General features: G+C 46.6%; 1 protein-coding gene across 1 annotated transcript in view; it reads right to left on the reverse strand.

The window, feature by feature from the left end:
• Window positions 1-7684: 7684 nt before the first annotated feature.
• LOC132491382 (inhibitor of carbonic anhydrase-like) overlaps window positions 7685-26892 on the reverse strand; it is a 30204-nt gene continuing 10996 nt past the window's right edge. Inside the window, exons 7-16 of the mRNA XM_060100256.1 lie at window positions 25896-26073; window positions 24981-25135; window positions 22693-22783; window positions 22023-22048; window positions 21471-21492; window positions 19489-19644; window positions 16252-16393; window positions 9952-10016; window positions 9134-9321; window positions 7685-7876 (exon numbers count right to left, since the gene is read on the reverse strand). Of these exons, the coding sequence (XP_059956239.1) occupies window positions 7685-7876; window positions 9134-9321; window positions 9952-10016; window positions 16252-16393; window positions 19489-19644; window positions 21471-21492; window positions 22023-22048; window positions 22693-22783; window positions 24981-25135; window positions 25896-26073 (1215 nt within the window). The remainder of the gene's footprint in view (window positions 7877-9133; window positions 9322-9951; window positions 10017-16251; window positions 16394-19488; window positions 19645-21470; window positions 21493-22022; window positions 22049-22692; window positions 22784-24980; window positions 25136-25895; window positions 26074-26892) is intronic.

The following is a 26892-nucleotide window of genomic DNA, read 5'->3' on the forward strand; positions in this document are numbered from 1 at the left end:
ACAACGGGGGAGGCCACAACAGTGAGAGGCCCGCATACCGCAAAAAAATAAATAAATAAAAATAAATAAATAAAAATAAAATGAAAGAAGGATCTCAGGTAGAGGAATCTGCTCCCAGAAGTGGAGTTAATTTCCAGATTTGTATTTGGAAATCACCTGCCCAGTGCTAAGCAGGAATGTAGTGGTGACAGAAGGAGCATTAAGTAAGCATGAGAAATGATCACAACTGCAAAGACTGGGACAAGAGGAGAAGCTGGCCCTGGTTCTCCTTGACTGGGGACACCACTATATCTAGTGTGATTTGGTCATTTGCTTCTACACATTTACTTCTATTCAGTAAGACTTTCAGTTGTTTAGTGACTTAGGCGAGTTACTTAACTCTCACTGCCTTTTGTTTCCCACCTAGAAAATGAGAATAATAATACCTACTTCATAGGGTTATTATGAGAACTAAATTAGCAATTAAAGTAAATCACCTGGTACAGTACCCAGGACATTATTCTCCTTCTTATTTTTATTTATGTCATGACCAATATCTTCCCCTTCAATTCCCATGTGCACAGTGTTGTGACCCCAGCTCCTGAGTCACACCACATCAGGGAGCCGTGCAAGCATGCTCACCACTAGATCCTAGACAATGCATCATAAAGAATATAGCAAGCAGATGCTGCAATTTTTTTTCACCTTATGCTAGTTACCTATGCACGCTTTTTATTCACCTGTCCATTCTTGAGGACAGATACTGGGTATTATCATGTGCAATCTGTAGAATAAAATGGGTATGAAATTGGAGTCAGAGACTCCTCGTTTTGAATCATAGGCCACTTAGAAGATACATGATGCTGGACTAGTTACTTACCTATTCCTAGCACGTTTTCTCTTTAATGATAGGAATATGAGACCTTCTTGGGTCATTTCGAAGATTACTTACAGTGCTATTAAAGTGCTAGTCCTGCCTGACATGTAGCAGTCAACAATATATGGCAATGCTATCATTATTATGGAACACTCAGCACAGACTGAGTACTAACAACACATTCAGTGAATTAATGAAGTGACCCCACATAATTTCTTTATGGCACCTTCCATTGCTAATGGGCCCTTCAGCAAAACACACCCTGCAAGACCATTTAGCACAATGATCTCATTTTATAGAGAGAAAAACTGAAGCCCAGCCAGAGGACATAACTGGTAGGGTGCCCAGCAGACAAAGCCAGAACCCAGGACTTTGGACTCAATATCCTGAGCTATCCCCACCATCCTGTGACATGCTTTCTTGAAAGGTGTCATTCATAATGTCTTCTAAGTCATTTAGGGATTTCACTTCCCATGCTCTTTCACCAAGAGAAGCCAAGTCCTGAGATCATCAGGTGGGCCCATGAGGAGTGGCTGGTTAAGCTGAGCAGAGTCTAGTGCCCCTGGGGCAAAAGAAACAGATCACAGATTCCTCTACTGCCCTGACAGCAAATGCCATTGTTTGATGTCCCTGCTCTGCATGGGAAGAGGATAACAAAGTCCACCTGGTTTCTCAGCTGTTTCAAAGTAAACCTTTGATCTATACAGATTTGTAGACAATTGGTGTCAACTCTTGGTGTCTACAATTGAATTATCCTACCCTTTTAGTTGTCCTAAATGTTCCACAGATAGGCCTTTTACATAAATATATGCAACTTGTCTATATGTGCAACAAGACTTATTAGCCCCACAGGGTAGTATCTGCCTGAAAATAGATCAAGTAGCTTCTATCCCCACCCCTCCACCCCAGGGGAAAGTGGTGTGAGGTTGCAGAAGAATCAGTGGACTGGAGCTATGGATACACAAAAATTATACACCGAGGTGTGTGTGTGTGTGTGTGTGTGTGTGTGTGTGTTTTATGATGGTGAGAGTCCCAGGATTTTATGAATACTCAAAGGGGTCCATTAGTACCCCAAACATGTTGAAATTCTAAATATTTATTATCTGCTCTGGTCTTTTTTCCAAGTCTTAGAATTGGGGGAAAGTAGAGGTAGAGTGCTTGATAGCTTTTCCACAGACAGGGAGAAGTCCCTGTTGGGCCACGATCTTCAGGCTCCTGCCTCAAGTCTATTCCACTCAAGACTGCAAGGGTGGCTCTCCTGGTAGCGGAAACTGGTGGCAGAGACTCAAGCCCATCATAGGCAACAGTGTGTGAGGCTTCAGGCAGCAGAGCCTGAGGACCCTGTAGCAGGTGAAACTCTAGAAGAGAGTCTTCCTAGAAGCCCCAGTTTGAAGGATAAGCATGCCTGTGGCTTCCTAGGGGTATCCTGTAGGGAGATAGCCTAGGACGAGATGTGAAAATACCTTTCCCAAGAAGGACAAAAGGACCTGGAGCAGTCTGGAGCAAGAGACTGCTGAATGTGGAATCAAATGTGTGTAGGAAAGGGAAAACAAGGATGAAGTAAAAGGAAGGTTTAGACCAAAGTGGACAAGGGAATAAAACCAAAAAACCCAAGAAAGCAAGCTACTGTGTTTTTGAATAATGCACAAAACAACAGAAGATGGAGCTCTGTAAAGTTAGAAAATCTTTCCTGAAAATAGCCTTAGTCTAAAAGTTCAGGAAAGCAAATTTCACTTAAAATTCAGTAACCAAAAGTACTGCAGTCAAATACTATACAAAGTTATTACAAAATATTAAATAAGAAGAAAAATAACATCTCTACAGACAATGAAAGCATACCAGAAAGACATAGCCTCAAAATATCTAAAATCTATAACCTACACAAAAGTATGGAGAGAGCTAGAAACAGTAGAGATATGGGTAAATATTAAAGATTTTTTTCATTTTTAAATTTCTTTAAAAGGTAATTGACAGCTTGACGTAAAAATAATAAAAATATACTGTGGAGTTTCTAACATATGTAGAAGTAAAATGTATGATAGTAAGAGCACAAAAGATAAAACAGGGAAATCAGTGGGGTAGTACAGCCAGCTTGTGATGGCTTGCAAAGGCTGATTGTGTGTATCTCTACTCAGCTCTGAATTCATTGACATCACTTTGGTAGCTTGAAATCATCCATGGCGAGAGTACATACTCCATGAAACTGGCAAATGATACAAATCAAGGCTTTTTTTACCTTGAAGATCTGGTTGTTAAAAGTTTATCCGCACATCACTGAGGAAAGTGGAGCTGTACTATTACAGGATCTTATGTTAGACACAAAGTGATATAATGTTATTTGATGCTGGTATTAAGCTAAAGATATATATTACAAACCTTGGAGAAGATATTAAAAGTAAAAGAATAGCTAATAAACCAACAGAGAAGATAAAATGAAATACTAAAAATTATTCAATTAATCCAACAGAAGGCAGAAAAGAGGAAATAAGGAACAAGGAACAGACGAGACAGATAGAAAACAAATATCAACAATTACATTATATATAAATGAATTAAACACGTCATTTAAAAGGGAAGAGAATGTCACACTGAATAAAAAAAAAACAAAAACAAAAACTATGTGCTCTTTATAAGAAACCCTCCTTAATAGAAAGAAACAGATGGATTAAAAGTAAAAGAATGTAGAACAATAAACCAAGCACAAACTATCATGAGAAAGGTGGAGTTGTCATATTAATAGCCAATGAAACAGACTTAAAGAGAAAAAGTGTTACAGGGACAACTAGGGACATTTCATAATGGTAAAGGAGTCAAGTCATCAAGAAAGCCTAATCTCCTAAATGTGTATGTAACAAAGCCTCCAAATATATAAAGCAAAATCTATTTAAACTGGAGGGAGAAATGAGCAAATCCATACTTATAGTTGGAAAGTTCAATCCTCTTCTCTCAGTAATTAATGCAAAAAGCAGATAGAAAATGAGTCAAGGCAGAGGATTTGAACAATAACTTTAGCCAACTTGTTCTACTGCTACTTATAGTACTACACTACATATTACAGAACTACACCAAACAATTAAGCATACTTATTTTTTTTAAGTATACATGGAACATCCACCAAGATTGGTCATATGCTGGCCAAAAAAAAAAAAAAAACTTCAATAAATTTAGGAGGATTAAAGTTATATAGAATATATATCTTCTGACCACAAAGGAATTAAATTAGACATAAATTACAAAAGCATATCTGGAAAATTGCCAAATATTTGGAAATTAAAAAGAACTTTTAAATAATCAACAGATCAAAGAAGAAATCTTTGAAAAACTAGAAAAAAAAGTACCTCAATGATAATGAAAATAAACATATCAAAACTTGTGGGATTCAGCTAAATCAGTGCTTAGAGGGAAATTTATCATTTTAAATGTCTATATTAGAAAAATAAAACGGTCTAAATATTGATATAAGCATTCACCTTAAGAATCTAAGAAAAAAAGAAAAATAAATGAAAAATAAGTAGAAAGGAAGTAAGGCTAAGAACAGAAAATGAGATTAAAAAATAATAGTGGGACTTCCCTGGTGGTGCAGTGGTTAAGAATCTATCTGCCAATGCAGGGGACACGGGTTTGATCCCTGGTCCAGGAAGATCCCACATGCCATGGAGCAACTAAGCCCGTGTGCCACAACTACTGAGCCTGCGCTCTAGAGCCGGGGAGTCACAACTACTGAAGCCCTAAGCCTAGAGCCCATGCTCTGCAACAAGAGAAGCTACCTCATTGAGAAGCCCACACACCGCAATGAAGAGTAGCCCCCGCTCGCCGCAACTAGAGGAAGCCCGAGTGCAGCAACAGAGACCCAACATAGCCAAAAATAAATAAATTAAATAAATAAAAATTTTTAAAATAATAATATGAAAATTTATAAAACTAAAAATTCATTCTTTGAAAAGTTCAAGAAAATTGATAAAGCTACAGCTACACAGGTCAAGAAAAAAGAAGAAAATACAAATTACCAGTATGAAAAATAGAAGAAGAGATATCACTACACAGCCTATAAATATTAAAATAATAATAAGGAAATATTTTGAGCAATTTTATGGCAAAAATAGACAATTTAGATCAAACAAATTCCTTGAAACACAAATTTTGCCGCTCTAGATTTTCACTGGTTCTTTTTTAAACCTTACACTTTTTACTTTGTTATGTTCATATATGTATGTATGTATGTATGTATTTTTGGCCACGTGGCTTGTGGGATTTTAGTTCCCCAACCAGGGATGGAACCCGGGCCCTTGGCAGTGAAAGCTCCGAGTCCTAACTATTGGACTGCCAGGGAATTCTCTTCATGTTTTCATTTAAATCCTTGTGCCTGTTTATAACAATTGTTTAAAGTTAATTGTCTGAATACCATCATCTCTGTGGTTTCTAGGTGAGTTTCTACTGGTTGATTTTTCTGATGACTCTGGGTCACATTTTGTGCTTCTTTGCACATCTGGTAATCTTTGTATCTGATGCTGGATATTATGTATGCCACACTGTTGAATATTTAGATTTTGTTGTATTCCTTTAGTAAGTATTGAGGTTTATTTTAGAGGGCAGTCAGGTGACTTGCAGATCTGCTTGATCTCACCAAGGCTAGTGTCACTCTCAGTAAGGGCATTTATGGAGCAGTCCTTAGTCTACAGCTATTTCAGCCCCAGCTGCCTTCAGAGAAAAGCTTAGGTGTTCAGTGAGGTCTCTTCACACTGGTTGGTAGGAACGTGATTGACTCCTTGCCCTGTGGGAGCCTTGGGCATTGTTCAGCTTATGGGTCTCTCACAGTCATTCTTTGCCTAGCCTGACGGACTTCAGTTTCATTCTATACACAAGCAGATTAGTATTTTGCCAAACATTTCAAGAAGACTCCTGTACAGATCTCTCTGTATACAAATTCCGGTCACTCTGGCTTCCCCAAACTCCTATCTCTGTTTCCTCAACTCAGTGTGATGGGCTCTCTTGGGTTCCTGCTCCCTTTGCCGTGATCTGGAAATTTCCTCTAAGGGAAAATGTAAGGTCATCACTCTGCACACGTCTTTTCTTTTCCTTCTTTCAAGGATCATAGTCCTGCACTGTTACAGCCCAATGTTTGAGAACATTTGTTTCACGTATTTTTTTCCAGTTTTTTAGTTGTTTATGGAAGGACAGCAAATCCTGTACTGGTTACTCGTTCACAGGCAGAAGCAGAAGTCCACACACCAAACTGACACTTCACAATATATAACTTGGGTTCCCATGCAGCATTTATTGAGGCACTACCATAAGCTGGAATCATGGTAATAATAGATAAGGCAAAATCTCTGGTAAGAAACTGACTTAAATGAATGTAAATCACACTTCTAGGAAATTTACTGCAGAAGGGTAGTAGGATGAGATTTTTGTGGTAATTTTCATATTTTTCAATTAATCTGATCAGGAGTTTGATTCCGCTTGACATTATGGATTTTAAATGCTCAAATATATTTTTAAAATGCAGAAACTCGTTTCTTATCCTTTATTTTCATTATGTAAGTCCTTGATACTGCACACACTAATGCTTTTTTTGCACACTCAGACTCCCTTCAGACAGATTTATTGCTTAAATTCTATTTAAGTGAGTTGACTCTTGGGTAAAATCATCAAATAGGGAGGGAAGTTGAGCTAGTCTGGTAGAGGTCTAGAAAAAGCTATAATTTAATACATACTAAATTCAGAAGCACAATTCTAGCATAAACAAACCATTTTCTACCCCACCTCTGCCAAAATCTGAGAACATTTCATGAAGTTTTCTGAAAGACACAATCATTTTTATTCATTTTATGTTTTGCATCAGTTACAGGACACAATTATAAAGATGAACTGATGTTCACACAGACCCACCATGCAGACAAGTGAGAATGTGTCCCCACTGGATCTGCAGGCTCTGAGCGTCTCCGCGGTCGCTCACTTTGATCAATTTTTAATTTCCATGGAACGTGCAGGCATCCAGAAGTTCTGTGAGAGGTAACATAAGAGAACGACCGTCAGGTACTGCCTGTGCTTATTAGGTACGATGTTGTTCCTATTTCCTAAAAGTAAATGGTAGGTAATGAAGATTTTTTTTTAAAAATCTCTCTCTCTCTCTCTCTCTCCTCTAACTGATGTCAGTGCTATCCTTAAACATCTACATTTTCCTCTCCTCCTATTCTCCACGTCTCTAACACATGATATAATTTAACAAAAATTCAGGCACACTCCCCATAATTTGATTATTCCAGCTCTAATTTTATTTCTCCAACTTATTTTTTTTGAGGCCGCTATGCCATGTCTACAGTACAAAGAAATAGAGAGAAATGACTTCCTTAGTGCCACTTCTACATATGTATATATGTAGAAGTGGCCTGCTTAGGCTAACAACACTTGTTTCTATTAATATTAATTATACATTTTATTTAAAATCTTTGAAAATTGGTCCACTATGTGTGGTATGTATGTGTCATTTCCAACCTCCTCCCTACACTGAAGTGCTCCAACACACAGACATTTTCATTCTATTAGCCAAAAAATGGAAATATACATGTAAACAAGTTCAATTTCCAAATGATCTTCAGTTCTGTTGCACTCTCTGGCTCCTTCAAATGATTTGGCCTTTTCAGTTAGTGTCTTATACTGTGGCCTAATTGACTGCCTCCCTGGTGAGCCTGAATCCTCCTGCAGGGCCAGGAGCAAGGCTTCCTAATCTTTGTGTCCTATTTGTACTGGCCCAGGCTTGGCACACTGTCGTCCTTAAAACAAACATGTTTACCTTGACCCCCACGTTATTGCTCCTTGGTGTTTATTCTACTCACCAGAGCGTAAGCACTGTCTCATGTTAGCAATAGCCCGAAGATACTCTGGCCCTAAGTATTTTTGATAAGTTGTTCTGTCCTGAAGGTTAGCCAGACATTCTGTATCATCGCTGAAGAGCAGATCCTTGGTTGAGGATTCGAACAGCTGGAACATCATGTATTCAAACCCGTTTCTTCCAAAGAGCTCCTGGGTTAGACAGACAGACAGTGAGTGACCAGCAGCACCGGGCAGCTTGGAGCTGTGTGTTCTGCCTCAGAAGCCCCGAGTCTGCTGGACTGCTCAGCGCCAGGCCCTGGGAAACCTGGGATGCAGAGACAGCTTAGGAGGTACCGTAGTAAAACGGCACAAAGCATGGCTGCTGGGTTCAAACCCAGGCCCTAGCTTTTCCTGTTGAGTGACTTTAAGAAAATTCTTGACGGAGCTCAGTGAACCTCAGTTTACTCATTTGTATATGGAGGTAATTACACTAAATACTGAGATGATGTATGTAAAGCAACTGCTAAATAGAAAGAGCTCCAAGTTCACAGCTATATCACTATCCCAACCAATCACTGCCGGATGTTTTCAACTCTCTGGGTCATCCTTCCATGTCTTCCTGTGGCCGGAGCCCTTGCTATCTTGCCTCTTCTGTTCTCTGGACCTGCCCCAGGCACTGACCCTGCCCCTCCCCTGCTTCCTGCCCCTCCCCCCTTCCTTTGTCCACTTTCCTTGTAGCCCAGTTGGCAGCTCACCCTGTGTGGGACCCATCCCTTCAAAATTCCATGACTGAGAGCCTCTGTATTTCCACCTGTCCCTGGGTCATCACCTTTTAACTGGGATGTGTGGGCAGCATGTGCTAAGATATGTATTACTCATTTGGGGCTCCTGCAGGAATGGGGTGTGCTAGGGCAAAAGGCAGACATGGCTTTGGGTTTCCTTACGATCATCTGATTCAGACAGCCACTACTCCACAGAGTCATCCTTTGTTGGCTGCCTGTAGAGGTCATGAGTTGTCTGAATGTTGGCTCTTTGACTTTCATGAAGCCCAAAACAGTCTCAGCCTGCCCAGGTCCAGGAAACACACTGGGATCTTCCCTAGGTCACACAGAGTAACCTCTGTTCTGCCTTTTCCACACGTAGCCCAGCCTACTGTGAAGGCACTGGGCCAACTCCCTTATTTCTGTGACAGAACAAGCCCAAGAGGTACCACAACTCTGTTTAGAGAGTCAAGTGAGGCTCAGGGAGAAGCTTGAGATACCCATGCGTCTGGGCCTCTTCCAGCCCACTGTGATATCCTAGACAGCCCCAGAGCAAGAAGTGAGCGCAGCCGCCAGCCTTCCGCTTTCATCAGAGTCAGGGCCCACTGCCGAGGGAGAAAGAGCATGCGACTGGGCTGGGAGGTGCCTGTGCAGCTCTGCAAGTACCCTAAGCCTTCGTGTGGGGGATGAGGACTGAATTCGCACACCTGTTGGTTGAAGCGCATTCTGCGGACAAAATCGCCTTATCTTTCCTTGAGACCACAGCATGACTTGGGACAGTGGCTAGGCGGCAGCTCTGAGCCTCAGCCACAGGCTTCCTGGTGCCGTCGAGGCCCAGCAGCTGGAAGTCCTCCTGCTTCAGACCCTTCGCCCAGGCTTCAGGGTTCTTTCCTGGGGACAGAGAGGAGGTGGACGGAACACAGCGGACAGCTTTGGCCAAGGCACCCCCAGTGGGGGATGTGACCAACCCCCAGCGCCTGGGAGAATCACAGAGGCCAAAAAAACCCCAATAAAGCCTTTACAGTAAAGCAGAAGAGAAACATTCATGAACTCATAGATTCTATTAAAGGCAAAGATTTCTTCAACAGACCTGAAAAGCACTAGGTAGAAAGGAGAAGATTGATGGATTGAACCATACTCAAATGAAGAATGTTTATCAAAAGACATCATCAAGAAAGTGAAAGGCAAGCCTTTTCAGAGAGGGACAAGATATTTGCAATACACATAGCTGACAAAAACTTGTATCCTGAACGCCTAAAAATCAAGACAGCCAGATGTGCTCATGTGGACTGGAGCAGCTGTGTGTTTGTTAGTTGAGTTCAAGACCAATGTGATAACCAACCCTGTCAAGTCTGCCCAGACATGAAGAATTTTCTCATTCCCTAAATAAAAAAGGTTAGGACCAAAGTTACCAGACTCTGGTGGAGTTAATAAACTTGCCCCCCTTGCCCATCTGGGGAGTGATTTCCCAGGAAGGACTCCGAGTTTTCCGAGAGAGGAAAGGACAGTGTAGGCGCCTACCGTCGGTGTTCCGCTGGACCGTGGGGTCCTTCACAAAGGCCACGTCTCCCTTCTCAACCAGACACCTGCACAGAGAGGGTCAGCTCAGCAAGGAGGACTCACAGTAGTGGGAGGGAGAGGCTCCAAGAGGGAACCACTGGGAGCTCCCAGCCCTACCCCGGGCCACTGGGCACATCTCACAGGGCCCACTTACGCCACACACGCTACTGTGATGCCTGCTGTCCCTGGGGACTCAAGGGGAAATGCCATGGAAAAAAGAAGCCTGCTTATTTAGATTCTAGTGTAGATACCTATGGTTTGGTTCCTTGTTTTAAACACTGATCGGTTTCTCCACAAGAGATGCTTGTGTTCTCCTATTAATAGGGATATCCAAGGATAATTTTCTGGTTGGATCAAAACACACATCAGAGATTAAAATCAGCGTGGAAGACGTGATTCTGAAGGAGTCCTATCACATCCATATGTCTACTCAGCCTTAACGAAAGTTAATGTGCATCATGAGATATTTTTCATGCTTCATCCCCTGAAAAATGTTTCTCTGTGTTTAAGGTGCATTCTTTGTGAGAAATGTTGAGCGCATTAAAAATCAGTTTTGTGACATTCAGTCAGTCGGAATTGATCCAGTTCTCTCTCCCTCCTAATCTTCGGGTCCCTCTGTCATTAGCGAGGCTCAGCGGCTCCGTTCAATTTTCCATCTTGCTCTATTTCCTTGCTTCAACACCACGCCCTCCACCCTGGCCAGTACAATCTCAGTCCTGAAGGAGCCTGATCGTCTGCCTCAGGTGTGTCTGCACCTCGGCAGTGAGGTAAACGAGAGCTTCCCGATCGTGAACTTCACCTGGGCATTCCTGTTGTCCCTTCTCTACTCCAGATCTGTGATTCTCCAAGTGTGGGCTGGACCAGCAGCATCAGCACCGGTGGGAACTAGTTAGAAAGGCACGTTCTCGGGCCCCACCCCAGACCTACTGGCTCAGGAATTCTGGGGGTGGGGTCCAGCCATCTGTGTTTTAACAAGCTCTCTGGGAGATTCTGATTTGTGCTCAAGTGTGACACAGTGCACGTCCCCCCGCTCTATAGAGCGTGGACTCCAAAACGTTCTCCCGCTTCCTGTAAACCTCCGTCTCTCCACACACCCCTACCCAACACTCACACTCTGACATGTGCTTTGGCTTCCCGGAGGAAACACAGAAATCATCACGTGGGCTCCCTTTCAGCATCCTTCTGCCAAATCTGGCAGCCCAAGGCTCCAGCACTCTCCTGCCCTCCAGGGACAAAGGAGGAGCGAAGGTCTCTCTCCAGCAAAAGTCTCCTCCCTGGGTGGTCTGCACCTCACCCACGCTCAGGCACTTTCCACTGTAGTCATCCTCTTTCTCTTCTATAACCCTCTTCACTCTTCTCATCAGCTTCCACACTTCTTGTAAAAACAAACAACAAGCCCTGCCTTGACCCGCACTGCCCTTAGCAACGGGCCTCTCTCCGGGACTCATCCAAACACCTGAAAGGATCATCGCACCTGCCGTCAGCACCCCTGCACATGACTTTCTGACCCTTGGCAGTCATCTTAGGGGACTGACTCAGTATTGAATCTCCTCCTGCCCGGGTCACCAGATCCAGGAACCAGTTCACTGTACTCATTTTATTTGATCTCTCAAGTTCATCCTTTCCCCAGTGATCTGAAATGTCATCTTTGTTTTAGATTAAATATAGTATATCCATGTACCTGTCTTGGAAATTTTTTCTCGACCACTGATTTATTTGTCATTTTTCACATAAACCAGCCTGTATTGATCACAGCATTACCATATTAAGTAGTATTATAATATGATTTTTATATCTAAGAAAACAAAATTCCCTTTGTGTAATTTTATCTTTAAATTCTTGGCTCTTGTTTGGTCTACCAAGTGTTACTCCTTTTTTGAGTACTGACTCCCCCTCCCCATCCGCTTTAATCCATCTGGTCACAGCTAAGGCAGCTGGAACTTCACAATGCAACTTCACGGCATGAGTTATGTGAGTGGGAAACTTTCACCTAAACTGGGCTGACAATCCTATGTCCTGGGACCTGGGACTAATACATTATGGTCTGTGTTTGCTTCTTTATAACTGAAGACCTGTAATGCTGGGGCTGCTGGTCACAGACGTTCCCTCTGTGTAGACTGAGAAACAGAGAAAACCACCCTGTGGGGAAAGAGAAATGAGGCAGATGTGCAGAGAGAGAGAGAGAGAGAGAGAGAGAGAGAGAGAGAGGAGAAGCAGAGTGCTAAAAATTCATTCATCATTTATCTGGAATTCTAATTTAACTGGATGCCCTGAATTTTACCTGGCAACCTTCGCCTTAAAGTATCTTGGCTACTCCTGAGGCTCAGGTCTCAGCCCTTACAAGGAGGAAGCTCCCATAGCACCTGTTAACATATGCCCTTGCCTTAAGATGGTTCACATGGGTGTTTTCACTTGCAACCAAAGTCCTTATTCACTTTATTAAAGAAAAATGATGTGAACCAAGATCAGCAGATAAAATGTATAGTATTCTAGAGAGGGAAAAGTGTTAAAGAAAACATAAAGCAAGAAAGGCAGATATGAAATATTGGCAAGGGTATGTGTGTAAAATCAGAGAGTGGCCAGAAAAGACTTCCCTGAGAAATCTTAAAGGAAATGAGGGAACTAGCCATGATGCTATGAGAAGGAGGAGCACTCCAGATGGGGGTGAGAGCAAGTGCAAAGGCCCTGAGGCAGGAGTGTGCCTGATATCTTCAAGGAGCAGCTGTGATGCCAAGATCACAGATGGAGCAGAGACAGCAAGGGGAAAGATGTAGGAGATGAGGTCACACGGAGCCTTCCCAGATCACAAAGGGGCCACACAGGTCAAAGAAGGACCCTGACTTTTACTCTGAGTAGTATGGAAAATTACTGGGGGGCTTTAAGCAGAGAAATGTGATGCTCTGACTTGTGTTTAAACAGAATCACTCTCGTTGCTGTGTGGAGACAGCTCAGCAACGAGAGTGGGGGAGGAGGAGAGGACAGATGCATGGAGAGCTGTTGGGGGTTATAATCCAGGGAGGGATGATGGTGGTTCAGATCAAGGTGGTATCACTGGAGATGGCCGATGAGGACAGTTCTCGTTACCCTTTGCAGGCAGAGCTAACGTGATTTGATGATGACGCAGACATGGGGTTTGAGAGGAAGAGAGTAGACACGGTTCTCACACACCAAGGCTTTGACTTTTTCCTAAAGGAAAAACGGAGTTGCCTTTAACTGAGATGGCGAAGACCTCAGGAGGTACTGGTTTGGGTGGGAGTGTGTGAACTCCAGAAGGTCAGCTTGGGACATTTAAACTTGACCTGGTGATTAGAAATCCAAGTGGACATGCCCAGGAGGCAGTTGGATATATGCGTTTGGAGTTTCATCTGGAGTTTTGAAGAGATGTCTGAACAGGAACATAAATTTGGGAATTGTCAGCATATAGATAGGTCGAGACTAGATAAAACCACCAAGGTCTGAGCATGAAGAGAGAAGGCCAAGGCTGGAGCCCTGGGGCACGCCAGCTTGTACAGGTTGGGGAATGAGATAGAGCCAGCAAAGAGGCCAAGATGCAGAAACAGGAGAGGGAGGAGGGAATCCAAGGAAGTGTGGGGTCCTGAAGCCAGGGAAGAAAACGTATGCAAGTGGCGGAAGAGATCGGTGGTGTCAGGGATCTGGGCTTTGGATTTATTTAGCAACACAGAGGTCCCTGGCAATTTAAATGTGCAGTTTCAGCTGCGTGGTGGGTGGTGGTATACAGGGGGTGGGGGGGGTTGGGAGGTGGGGGGTGGGGAGGTGTGGTGGGAGTAGTCTTCTCACGTGCCAACAGTAAGGAGGAATGTTTTCTGTAGATAATTTAAATACAATAATAAAACCAACTCCACTGGTTGGGGTGGGGGAGGTGAACAGATTCTTAAACTAGGCTTTGGGGAGATTGAAAGGAGAGAAAGTGAACCGAGCAAGGACATTAAAGTATCCTCCTTCAAGGAATTTTGTTGTAAAGGGGAGAGACACGGAAAGCTGCTGCAGAGGAAAGGGAGATCAAGAGAAGTTTTACTTATTTCTTTATGTTTAAGGTGAGAAAACAGCAACAGGTTTGTATGCTGATGGAAATGATCCCGGAGAGAATAAGATGCGAGAACACAGGAGAAAAGAGGGGGAGGAGCGCTGGGGCAACGCCCTTGAGCGGGCTGCCTGCCGGAGCCAGTGGCTGCAGGTGCGGGGCTGGGCTCGGCGAGGAGATGGCCTGCTCCTCCCCAGTAAAAGGAGGGCGGGCAGCACACGCGCCAGCACTCAGCAGACGTGGCAGTGGGACGCTGTGGAGTTTCTCTTTTGATTGCTTCAATTTTCTCAGGTGAAATAGGAAACAAAGGTGTGACAGATGGAGGAAGAAGTGTTGCAGGATTGAGGAGAGGAAAGAGTATGGAAGGGTCTTGTAGGAGCGTGTGGGGTGGGAACGCACCAGAGGCTTCTGGCTCATCCGAGCTGGGTTCGCGTTACTTTAAAGGGAGGCCGGGGCTTCCCTGGTGGCGCAGTGGTTGAGAGTCCGGCTGCCGATGCAGGGGACACGGGTTCGTGCCCCGGTCCGGGGAGATCCCACATGCCGCGGAGCGGCTGGGCCCGTGAGCCATGGCCGCTGAGCCTGTGCGTCCAGAGCCTGTGCTCCGCAACGGGAGAGGCCACAGCAGTTAGAGGCCCGCGTACCGCAAAAAAAAAAAAAAAAAGAAAAAAAGGGAGGCCAGTCAGCCTGGAGGCGCTGGCACCGAAGTAGAATGTTGCACCCAACCCAGGTCGAGGTTCAGCCAGGAGAGATGACCGGCATTTGAGGATGCGCCCAGGGGAGTAATTATCACGGTTGGCTGTGGAATGTATGCTGCATCCGGAGGGGGAAAAGGACATGAGGGTGTGTGTGAACAGGATCAACGGACCTCAGGTCAGTAGGAATGGTGGAGCCGGGAAGCTAGAAGGAGTGCAAAGGCAGGCAGGTGGTGGCAGGCAGAATGGGATGTCTAGAGCTAAGGTTGTGCTTCGTGTGCTCGTCTTCGCTTTGGAGCTTCCGTGGTTCTGGATAGACCTCCGAGGACACAATTCCAGGTCTCTGTGATTCTACTGTAATCACACCAAAATGGGACCATGGACCCTAATACCAACGTGCTTCCCAGTGTAAAGAGAAGTTCAACTAGTTTAGTCTAGGTTTAATGTTCAGCATATATTTTTGTAATGGGATCTGTGAAAATATGTAATTTATGTACGGCTTATGAAAGTGACAAAACTTTGGAGAGGGAGGGACGAAGCAGTCTGGCAGTGTGATGCATAGAAGGCTCCTTTCTAGAGGCTCACGCGTTCTCCGCACCACCCTAACTCCACAGGGTGCCCTTCATACTGAGAATTACCTCTACCTCCTTAGCCAGGCCCGCAAGGCACCGAGACAGCCAATGCCTGCAGCTCCAGCCTCCTCCCTCACCTGATCCCCTCCCTCCCAATGCTCTACTCTGGTGCCTTCTCTGGCCTCAAATATGGCATCATTTGTCCAGCGCCAGCCTTTGTCCTTGCTGTTCCTTCTTCCTGGATTACTCTTCTCCAGATTATCTCAGGCCTGACTCCCTCTCAACATTTAACCCTCAGTTCACATGGCCCCTCTGATCCTGACGCCTTCCCTGACCACCTTTTCTAAGATTGTCCCTGAGTCGCTGCCATATCACCCCCCTTGGTCACCACCCCCACCCCCAGCACTTATCACAGTCAGGAAGTGATTGTGCTTTATGTGTTTATTGTCTTACTCTCCCCATGAGACTCAGAGGCTGTGTGTCTTGCTGTTGCTCTAACCTCTCTACTTAGAACAGTGCCTGCCACATACTAGGTGCTCAATAAATATTTCTTGAATGGATGGAGGAGCCCAGGAATATGTGTTTTTAAATATACTCTTCAACCAGGTGTAAGAAGCATGTAGCCAGTGTCCTTCCTTTGATCTTAAACTGGGGCTCTGAGAGATGCTGTGACTTGTCCACAATCACACAGAAGAACAGATCAAAAGTAGAAGCAGGGTTGTGACGTGTGTCCCTCAGTCTTGCCTCTCCCCAGGTGCCCTGAGTCCACCCAAAAGTGCTCCAGGAAGGGGCCGGGCTTGAGTCCTCAGGGCCCCTGGGAATCTGCAGTTCTGTTCTCTAATTCTGGCTCCTCCTAAACGCAGCACCCAGATGGTGGGATGATGAGAAAGGTGAAAGGGCAGGAAGTTCACCGGGCTGGTGCCAAAGTGAAAGGTGGTGGACAGATGCTACTTGCCTGAGCGCCCCACTCGAGCCGTAATACCCCTCGTGGCTGTTGGGAGCACACGTGTGGGCTGGCGTGCCGCTGCCGTTGCACAGGGCACAGAGACTGGACGCTGGATCAGACCCAGGGGCACAGCTTTGACTGAAGAATTCATCTGCGCAGGAGGACACGAGAGGTCAGCTCTTCCTGCCTGTGTTGGCAAGAAAGCCTCAGACTTTGTTCCTAAAATTGCCTGAGTGACATAAAGACACACTCAGGTATTTAGTACCATATGATTAGAAACAAGAACCTTATAGAATTTAAAAAAAAAAGGTTGCAGCTGAAGCAAAGTAAAGGGGGCCTGGCTGAAGCTAGGACAAGGGTCTTTGAGATCACAGAAGTCCCGGCACAGGTCAGTGGTGTGGACGGGTGGACACATGTTTAACCCTAAGAGAATGGATGAAATTGGAAGTCCTGGGTGGTTGGACCTGTCCTGTATGCTTTCCGATCTCTACTGCCTTTGTCCATCTTTACAAGGTCTGCCATTGTGACTCGAAGGCCAGGAAGGGGCCCAAGAGGCCCAGCTGCCCACCCCTGTGCTGAGCCCCAGGGCACTGTGGTGAGGAAACCACACAAGCCCCGCCCTCCTGGACCCCAAGTTTCTGTGGTGACAGTCACGACTCAAGTAACCACGCCAGTGAATTCGTGTTTCCCCATCATCGTGTTTCCCCACCGTGCTCTGGGAAAAAGAATATGGTTCCACGGCTACAGATAAAGGAACCTGGTGCAGACCTGGGAGTCAGGGAGAGGCCTCAAGTGGAGAGATGAAGAATGAGTAGGAATTACCCAAGTGAAGGGCAAAAGGACGAGTTTTCCAGACAGGGAGCAGCATCTGCAAAGGCCTAGGGCGGGGTTGGGGGAGGGGCAAACAGCACAGAGAGCTTCATGGAGGCCACTGGGCCGGGACCACCTGGTGGTCCAGTGAGTGGGAGGGGTCAGAGTCCAGACCACATGTGATATTTTACACCTTCGTGTACATTTTTTATCCATAGAGAAACGGGGAGCCTCTGACGGGCTTTAGACAATGTTGGGCTAGGGGTCTAGCAGCAGGGTGAGCCAGGACAGATGTGGGGTGCAGGCAGCAGGCTACTGCAGGGGTCCAGGGGACATGGGGGCAGCTTGAAGTAGCACAAAGGGGAGGGAGGAGCTACATGGAAGGAGGAGAAGCTGATATCACTGGTGATGGACAGGTGTGTGGTGGATGGCAGATTCATTTCCAGCTGGGGCCAGTGGATGGACTGTGGGGGGCCTCCACCGAGCTAGGCAGCTCTGGAGCAGGACCAGGCTCGGCAGAGATGATGCATTCCATGTTGTACAGGTTGAGTTTAACGTACTTTTTGAAATACTGGACTAGATGATGTCAAACAAGCAGTTCAATATACATAGGTTTGGAGATCAAGGATCTGTGCCAGGGACAAAAACTTGACAGTTATCAGCATATAGACACAATAATAGTACAGCAGCTAACATTTATCTAGTGCTTGTTATGTGCCTAGCTTTGTACGTATAATGTTTGTTTAGATTGTCATATAGGCTATAGGCATGGATGTGAGGGCTTGGGGGTTGAGGTTAGAGTGGGGAAAAAAGTTGCTTTAAGCAACTCAAACATTTATTAACCAGGTTGGGAAAGGGACTTTGTAGGGGTAGGAGAAAAAAGAAGCCAGTGTGTTTTCACAAAAGCCAGGAGATGGTGGTTTAAGGTGATCTGAAGCAGCAAAGGTCATGGAAGCACAGACTGGAGCCCATCCTTCCAGTTGAGCAACATGGAGGTCCCGGTAGCCTTGACCAGAGTTCTTCCTGTGGAACCAGGCAGAGGAGCCAGAGGGCAGTGAGTGCAGCGTGAGTGGGGTGAGTGGCTGAGACCATGATTTTAAGAGGTCTGGCCATAAAGGGGAGAAAGAGAAGGCAGGAGCTGGAGGGGAATGTGGGGAGAGGGAGGGCTTTTAAAGGTGGGAGACACTGGGTGCGTTCACATGCTGAAAGGAATTGTTGGGCATATTGGAAGACGTAGTAACTGAGGGTGCAGCTCTGGGGAGGGGCGAGGTAGGGCCCACGGCCAAGTGCAGGCAGGAGGACGGGCTGCGTTGTGGAGGGAGGCGGAGCAGGTGCAGCCCGCAGGAGCCCCCAGCTTTGGCGGTGGGGTGTTGACGGGAACCTTCCTGGGGGTTTGAAGTATCTCTTGCAGGTGCGGATGAGATCACGTGCTCAGAAAGGGTGATAGGTAGGTAAGCATGGGATGGACGTGTACGGACAACTAGGACATCAGGATAATTATCGGGAAGTGTGGGTGTGGGGCAGAGGAAGGGCGGGGGTGCTCGTGAGCGCCAGGGCAGGGCAGGGGCACTGGGGTCCGCAGCTGGAGCCTCTGCATGGAATCAACGGCTCTGCCCTGCGACATTCTCCAGCTGTGTCCAGCTGATCAGGTGCAGAGGGCCAAGAGAGCGGGAGGCGGGGTTCCTGCAGGGCTCAGATTTGTCAGATGGCTGGGGATAGCCGGGGAGCAGGAGCCTTTTAGGTGTTGGCAAGAGCGTTGCTGAAATGACTAATAAACGGAAATTTACGAGCGGTGAGGGCAGAAGTGAAAGCTAAAGCACTCAGAGACTTACTGGTGTAAGGTTTTCAATTAAGAAAGCAGCCAATTCAGTTTATGTGGGAAAACAGCACATACACACAAACACACACACATACCACATGCGCACCCCTACGCCCCACTCTTTTTTTTTCCTGTGGTACACGGGCCTCTCACTGCTGTGGCCTCTCCCGTTGCGGAGCACAGGCTCCGGACGCGCAGGCTCAGCGGCCATGGCTCACGGGCCTAGCCGCTCCGCAGCATGTAGGATCTTCCCGGACCGGGGCACGAACCCGTGTCCCCTGCATCGGCAGGCGGACTCTCAACCACTGCACCACCAGGGAAGCCCCCCTACGCCCCACTCTTGCTTTGCAACCCAGGCTGCTTCCCTGAGCCAGATTTGAAAGACATAAAGAGTAGCGTATTTCCCTGAGACCTGCCCTTTGGGCCAAACCACTCCCTCAGAAGCAATGGGTGAGGAGAAAGGGGAGTCCTGCTAAGGAGATGTGAAGCTCACCCACATGGCTGTCCAGCCCTTGTCCACACCATCCACTTATGCCATTCATTGAACTGAATTTCTCCCCTACACAGGCACAGGCCCAAGGAAGGGGCTGCCGCACCACCGCCCAGAGCACACTTACCAAATTTACAGGACCCAGTTTGGTTGTATATGAAACCCATCGGGATGGTCCAGCCTGCAGAAGTGCCAACTGCAGTGTGGCAGGACTTCTTGCCTCGCAGAGAGGTCCAGGTGAGGTCAGCATCTGACTTCTTGACCACTGCCATGACATAATAACCTTGCAACAGAGATACCAAGATGCAATTTCAATACCTCAGGGCCCTCCCGAAATGTACTGCAGAGCTGCTGCCTGCCACTCTCCCAGTGGAGGGGGAACAGCTCGAAGCCCTCATCTTGCTCTAGCAGATCCTCCCAGTAACCGTCATTGGTAGGTACTCAGCCAAACAGAGTGACTCTGCTGCTCTCCAGATATGTCTACAGGCATACACTCACTAATATTTACACACACACACTTCATACTTTTTCAACAGAATCCTGCCAGTGCATTCTTTTCTGCCAGTGCTTTATTCTTCCTCAATGATATACCTTTTTGATTCAGTAGAAATAGATACGGCTGTCTCATTCTATTTATTAGTTGAATCTAAGTTATGTCCACTGTATAAAAGTACAGTGTTTTATAATCCCCCTACTGGTGGGCATTTAAGTTGTGACCCATTTTTCCCTATGAAAAATCATTTATCTAAATAAATCTTTGTATGGGGTGTGCACCTGCTTAAATATTTCTGTTGAATAGAAGTCCAAAAGAAAGAGCGTTAATGACTTCTATTTTAAAGTCAAGTCTCTGATTTTCTAGGTTTATAATAATACCATTTTCTAATAATGACAATTTAATCTCTTCCTTTCCCCAATATTTTTTTTCCTTTTTTTTTTTTTGCGGTACGCGAGCCTCTCACTCCAAACCCAGGTGAGCACTTGTTTTCATCTCAAGATCCTCCATCACAATGGTTTTCAAAGCTTAATATGCATCAGAATCATCCCAAGGGCTTGTTAAAACACAGAGCAGAGGCCCCATCCTGGACCCCAGCAGACCTGTGGTCAGACTCAAGAACACTCACATCTAACAAGTTCTCAGGCGATGCTGATGCTGCTGGTCCAGACACCACACTACCTAGAGAACCACTGCTCTAGCTAATGCCCAAGACTAGGTACCTCAGGGACAGACACAGAACCTCTCTGCCCATGTGGAGACACAGAGGGGAAAACTTGTCACCTGGTCTCCTATTCTGAAGAGGAGGTCAACTCCCCAGCTATTCCAAGCCAGCCACGAAAAGCTAAAGGGTCGATTTCATTTTCATCCTCCTCCTCTTCAGTAGCAGCATCTATGACTCCCCTCGTCCTCCGCTGAGCATCCACTGGACCCCAGAAATGTCAGGAACGGGCTCCCGCCCCGGTGCAGAGATGGGTGGCAGGATGTGACAGGGAGCACTGCGGTGGGTCAGGAAGGGCAGGGGGGCTCCAGTCACGGCGCCTCTGCTCAAACCCAGGTGCAGCCACCTCCCGGCTGTGTGGCCCTGGGCAAGTCACTCCGTCCCGGAGCCTCACCTTCCCATCTACGTGATGCGGCCAGCGACGTCCATGCTCTAGAGGACTTCCGAGCAGAGTGAGCAGAAGCAGTGCAAGCATGAACCCTCTGTCCACTGTGACATGCCCCACGATAGACCTGCTCCTTCACGGTGGACTGCGGCTGTGCCATCTCTCTCTCACTTTTTTTTTTAAACAACTCTAGTAACTTTGGTTTATTTGTAATGCTTTACTCACCCCCTCCCTGACAACAGGCCCTTACCTTTTTTTCTTTTTTTTTTTTTTTTTGCGGTACGCGGGCCTCTCACCGCTGTGGCCTCTCCCATTGCGGAGCACAGGCTCCGGACACGCAGGCTCAGCGGCCATGGCTCACGGGCCCAGCCACTCTGCGGCATGTGGGATCCTCCCGGACCGGGGCACGAACCCGCGTCCCCTGCATCGCAGCCGGACTCTCAACCACTGTGCCACCAGGGAAGCCCAGGTCTTTACCTTTGAGCCCCAGTGTTACTGATTCTGACTCACCTTCCGCAGGTGTGTTCACACACTTAGACCCAAGCTGCTCTTTGCCATCTTGAGACACTAAAAAGAGAAAGAATTGAGGTACAGGTCATTAAATTCTCACATTACTCAAGTCCTAACTTTCTCAGTCTCAATAGTCAAGAATAAAATGAGAAACGCTAGCTAATCAGTTTGTCATTGGCCATCAACAAGCCGAGATCCTGCAGTCCTATTTCACCTCCTCTCTCCTGACCTTTGCCACTGGAACATTAGGTTCTGTCCCAGAACACGCCCAACACTCGGGGAATTACAGAGAAAGAAAATGAGGTGCTCATTAAAGGGGGTGGGTGGGGAACAGAAGCCACTGAAGACCTTGACAGAGATCCTTTCGATTTGCTGTGTGATTCAAGGCATACGGACATTCTTCCCTTCAGAGCCCTGGGCTGTGTAGACGATCCTTGTAGTCATGCTGTGTTGGAGGGGAAGGATCCAGCCCATGGGTCAGAAAGACCTAGTTGCAGTCTTTATTCTACCTTGGACACATCATTCAACTTCCCCAAGCCTTAGTTTTTATACCTGTAAAGTGGAGACACCACTATTTACTTCATAGAGTTGTTTTGTTTTGAAGGATAACGTATGGTTTCTCACTCACTGCATAGCAGATGAGGCGTTTAACAAATAGTGGTGAAATCCTCTTTTCCCCTGGCTTTATTTTTCCAAGGTGGATGGATCCCCACAAAGACCATGACCTTGTGGCCCCACCCCTCAATGTCCCAGTGCAGCTTGGGTGAGCTAATTTTGGATTAGAAAATTTGGCAAAAGGACCTGGGCACCCGTGGCTCTTTCTTTGTTGAAGAGGATGGGGAGAGGGTGGTTTCGCTCTCATCTATGACGGAATGTGTTTTCCCTCCGCCCTCAGCATGCGGTCTGCCAGCAGGCCTGTCCTCCTGAATTGGTGGGTGACTCGAACTCAAGGACAATGTGACAAGCCCCATGGCTGGCTCTATGCCATGCCCTCCAATATCACTCTTTCAGTAATAAAGGTTTTATTTTGATTTCTTTCTGCCTAATTCCGCATCTGTATCTTGACTGGTTCTGACTCTGGGGAAGATAGATGTCATCTACTTGCTCCCTGCACTGCAGATAACAGCTATTGTTATCTCCGCACTGAACTAAATTATTTCCTCACCTTTCTGTGTCCATAGCCCAGAGGGAAGAAAACACAGAGACCCTCCCCTCCACTTACAGTAGTTCTCTGCCAGGACAGGCACCAGACCACATTTGCCTGCTGTGTAGATGAAGCCTCCATCCAAGCTCAGGGCATCAGCCTCTCCTTTCTGAAGTTAAGAAATAAACCAATAGCACAACAGTGAGGCTGTTGTCCTGTCTCCCCCTCAGAGGTTGCCATCTCATTGGCTTCATGTCACACATCCTTGTGATAAACCAAATGGTGTATGACCTAAAGCTTCTGCCACATAAACACAGGGTTTAGAAAACTGGACATGCCTTTAGCCTGTTAACCCAGAAGCAAGCACGCAACCCAGGTCATGCTCCCTGGTCATCTCTGTGCCCTCGCGTGAGGCCCCGATCTGAGGACTGGACGTGCCATCACTACACTTTCTTTGTGACCATCGTCACTCACTCGACAATCAGACTCAGGGTATGTGTCTAATCTGTTTCTATGGAACACGTTTTCTTCCATATGGCAGAGTTCAATTCTGTTCTTATAACCCCATTAGTACTCTACTGTAATTAATAATTCATTAATAATTAACTTATGATTTTAACCAATGAACTTTTCCAACAACAGAGACAAAAAATGCATATTTATATTCATAGATAAGGTCATCAAGAAACAAACACACAGACACAGGCACACGCTTTGCTCTTCCCCTGTTAATTGCTCTTCTAGAAATCTATCTTAAAACAGTAGTAACTATAGAAGCAAAAGCTTATCAAGCCCCTACTATGTGTCAGGCCCTTTTCTAAACACTTTACAATGATTTCCTCATGTACTCCCTCACAGAACCCAGTAAGGTAGGTACTATAATTCTCCCCCTTTTATACCTTAGTTAACTGAAGCAGAGAGAAGCTAAGTAATTTATCCAATAGATGGTCACTAAGACTTAGGTAGTTTAATTCCTTAGCTTCTGCTCATAACCACTATGGAAAGTGTCAGCCTCCAGGATCTGACTAATCCAAAGGACACATCCCTAAATATTATTCTAGGTACGTTTTTTTCATGCACAAAATGGGTGAAAAATCTACCTCATAGGCTCATGATGAGGAATAAATGAGTTAATACCAGTTAAGAGCTCATACATATGCATGGCACAGACACATTCACTGTCATTAATATTAAAGATATACTTAGAAATATTGATGGGTATAGAACAAAAATCGTCAATCCCATATTATTTATAACAGCAAAGGATTTGGAAATCATTCAGATATAGACATTTAGAAATTGGTTGAATAAGTATTTGGTGGACTATTATGCAGCCATTGAAAACATATTTTAAATGAATACTTCATTACCTAAGAAAGTGCACCAATTGTGTTCGAGAATTGAGATCATAATAACAACTGTTAACATTTATAGACTGCTTATTATATGCCAGGCAATGTTACAAGCGCTCAAATTCATTTAATTCTTATAATTGACAAATTTAGGAGACTGTATAAATAGCAAGACTTTAATCTTAGAAGTTGCTCCCAGGGACGTTTACCAAAATTAGATCTTCTTTTTTTTTTTTTTTTTTTCCGGTACGCGGGCCTCTCACTGTTGTAGCCTCTCCATTTGCGGAGCACAGGCTCCGGACGCGCAGGCTCAGCGGCCATGGCTCACGGACCCAGCCGCTCCGCGGCATGTGGGATCTTCCCGGACCGGGGCACGAATCCGTGTCCCCTGCATCAGCAGGCGGACTCTCAACCACTGCGCCACCAGGGAAGCCCTAGATCTTCTTTCTTAAGAAAAATTGTAGTCTCCTAAGTTTGTCATTTTTTCAATATTTTATTTATAAATGTATTTTTTTTCTAATCTCAAAAATATTGTCTGCTCATAGAGAAAATGGACAGTTGATACCAACACAACATCATAACTCAGAAATTACATGGTGCTGGTTTCTAAGTTATGAAGCTGTAAATGATATCATTTATTTTTCATTTCTCTTCCAGCATGTCATAATTTTATCACCAGAAAAAAAAACTGAACCTGTCCAGAGAACTGGAAAGGTTGATGTGCTTTCCCAATCCACAGGGGTCCTGACCACACCCTGGGGTGTCACCCAGCTTGTCTGGGTCCTGGCTGCTCTGTGCTTCCGCCCGCCCCGAGCAGGAGGGGCCTGTGGGAGCAGCGGGGTGGGGCTTTGGAGAGTTGGGGGTGGGGGGTGGGGGAAGGCAGCACGTAACAGGTGCGTCTCAGCCTCACAGCTGATGGGAAGACATCCGGGAAGGGGGCTTCACCGCCAGACTCGCAGGAGCGCCGCGTGTCCGGGTGTCAGAGCCCAGCTGCAGGGGCGGGGCCCTCCTTACCGCGACGGCGGCGATGCAGCCCTCGGTGGTCTCCTCCGCGGTGCACTTCAAGATGCCACCGCTCAGGGCACTCCACTCGTCACACTTGGCCTTCTCGTGCTGGCCCACTGCGCACCGCATCACCCTCTGGGGGTCTTCTGTCCCTAGGTCTGGTGGAGAAGAGCCAGGGATCCAAAGGAAGCCCCCGGATGGGGGAGGGGAGGGGAGGGGGCGGTTAGCGCCACTGTCTTCCGAGCGGCTGCCCAACAGCAGACTTGGCAGCAGTATCTCATGCCCATGTCACCGCTCATTCCTGCCTATCACCTCCCAGGAGAAATGGCGAACTCGGTTCCCAGAAAGAGCAGTGAAGGCACAGCCAGCACCCTCCTGACCTCCCCTACTCAGACGTCACCATCCCACCACATCAATCTCAGTGGCTTTTGGTAGATGCTCCATAACTACTGGTTAACTAAATGAAGGGGGGAAGAAAAGGAGAGAGGAAGGAAGGAAGAAATCAACCATGGGGATCCAAAGGAAAGCAGGCACTGGATTAAAACCCTCTGAAATTCTAGCTGTACTCCTGATGGTGGCAGAGGCTGTGTTCCCACTGCAGTTGAGGATGGGCTATTTTCCCTGTCAAACAGACCTACTGCAGGGTGGGGCGACCCTGGTTCACACAAGGGAGCCAGGACCATCATTACTTCAAGTTGACTGTAATCTGAAGGTCTTTCAAAGCCTTTCGTGACCCCCTCATCCAGGCCTTTTCCCCAGCTCAGCAGAAAATCCTTGCATGAACCCAATGCAGGTGGTAGCTCCCTTGGGCCCTGCAGCCCAGTGAAGAAGGTTGGGTGAGGTGAGGCTTGAGGGCACCAGGAAAACCTCCACGGCCACACCCTGCCCCATGCCCAAGCTCTCCAGGTCCCCCCCCAGGACCTTACACACCACTCATTAGATGCTGGATGGCAGAAAAATACTCGTATCCCAGGTATAGCTTGGCGTCCATCTTAGGTGGGACTCTTAAAAACCCAAGGGCAGCGTCCGTAAACAGCAGGTCCTTTCCATGAGGAGAGCCAAAGAGCTGGAATTCTGCTGACTTGTCTTTTCCAAAATTCTCCTGTTCAAAGGATAAAAGAAACAGTGAAGGAAGAAGGCTAGCATAAGGAAGTAAAGGAAAAACAAACCCCAAACCAGACAAGGAGAGCAGAAAGCGAGAGAAATATGAGCGCCTGAGAGTAAAGACCATGCCAAGGCCCTCCAAAGTCCCTGTGGCTCATGGGGTTCTGAAATCTTCTCCAGCAAATCCCAGCTTGTCTGCTTTGTGGGCCTCAGGGGGGACTGCCAGGCGCTGCCCCCAGGTCTGCATAAAGGGAAATGGTCACCATGGGCCAGGCAGCTGCCCCTCTCCTATACTGCATTCCCATGGGGCAGCCAGTGATGGTGGCCTTGCTGCTGGCCATCTGATTGCCCCAAGTGGCTCTGGTGGGCTTCATCCTGGAGCGGGTGGTGATCTAGGACCATCAAGCCTGGAGATCGGAAGTCCTGGGTGCGTCTGCCACCCCAAGCCTGCCACTGAAGGCCTTCAAGCAGTCCCTTCCTCTTTCTGGCCCCCCCAAAAACGAAGGGCCCTTTGTGTATAACTCCCGCTGACTGGCCTAAAGCCGTTCCTGATGGTAGCTGACAGTAACACCTACCCACACGCTCTTTGCGACCTCTGTCTGCTTTTTGCTTTTGCAGTGGCTCTGCGTGTTGCCTTCTCTGGCAAACCCCACATTTCCTTGGGGTGCCCACAGCTTACCCCGGGGCCCAGGAACGTTTCCGGATACGCCCTGCAAATCATTCCCTTCAAAGTACATAATCCATGTCCCTAAGGTTGTGCCCTCTGGTGATTATCTGTATGTATAATGTGCTCACCCTATCTTCCACAGTCGTCTGT

Source organism: Mesoplodon densirostris, chromosome 5 (genome assembly GCF_025265405.1).
Source record: "Mesoplodon densirostris isolate mMesDen1 chromosome 5, mMesDen1 primary haplotype, whole genome shotgun sequence".
Lineage (NCBI taxonomy): Eukaryota > Metazoa > Chordata > Mammalia > Artiodactyla > Ziphiidae > Mesoplodon > Mesoplodon densirostris.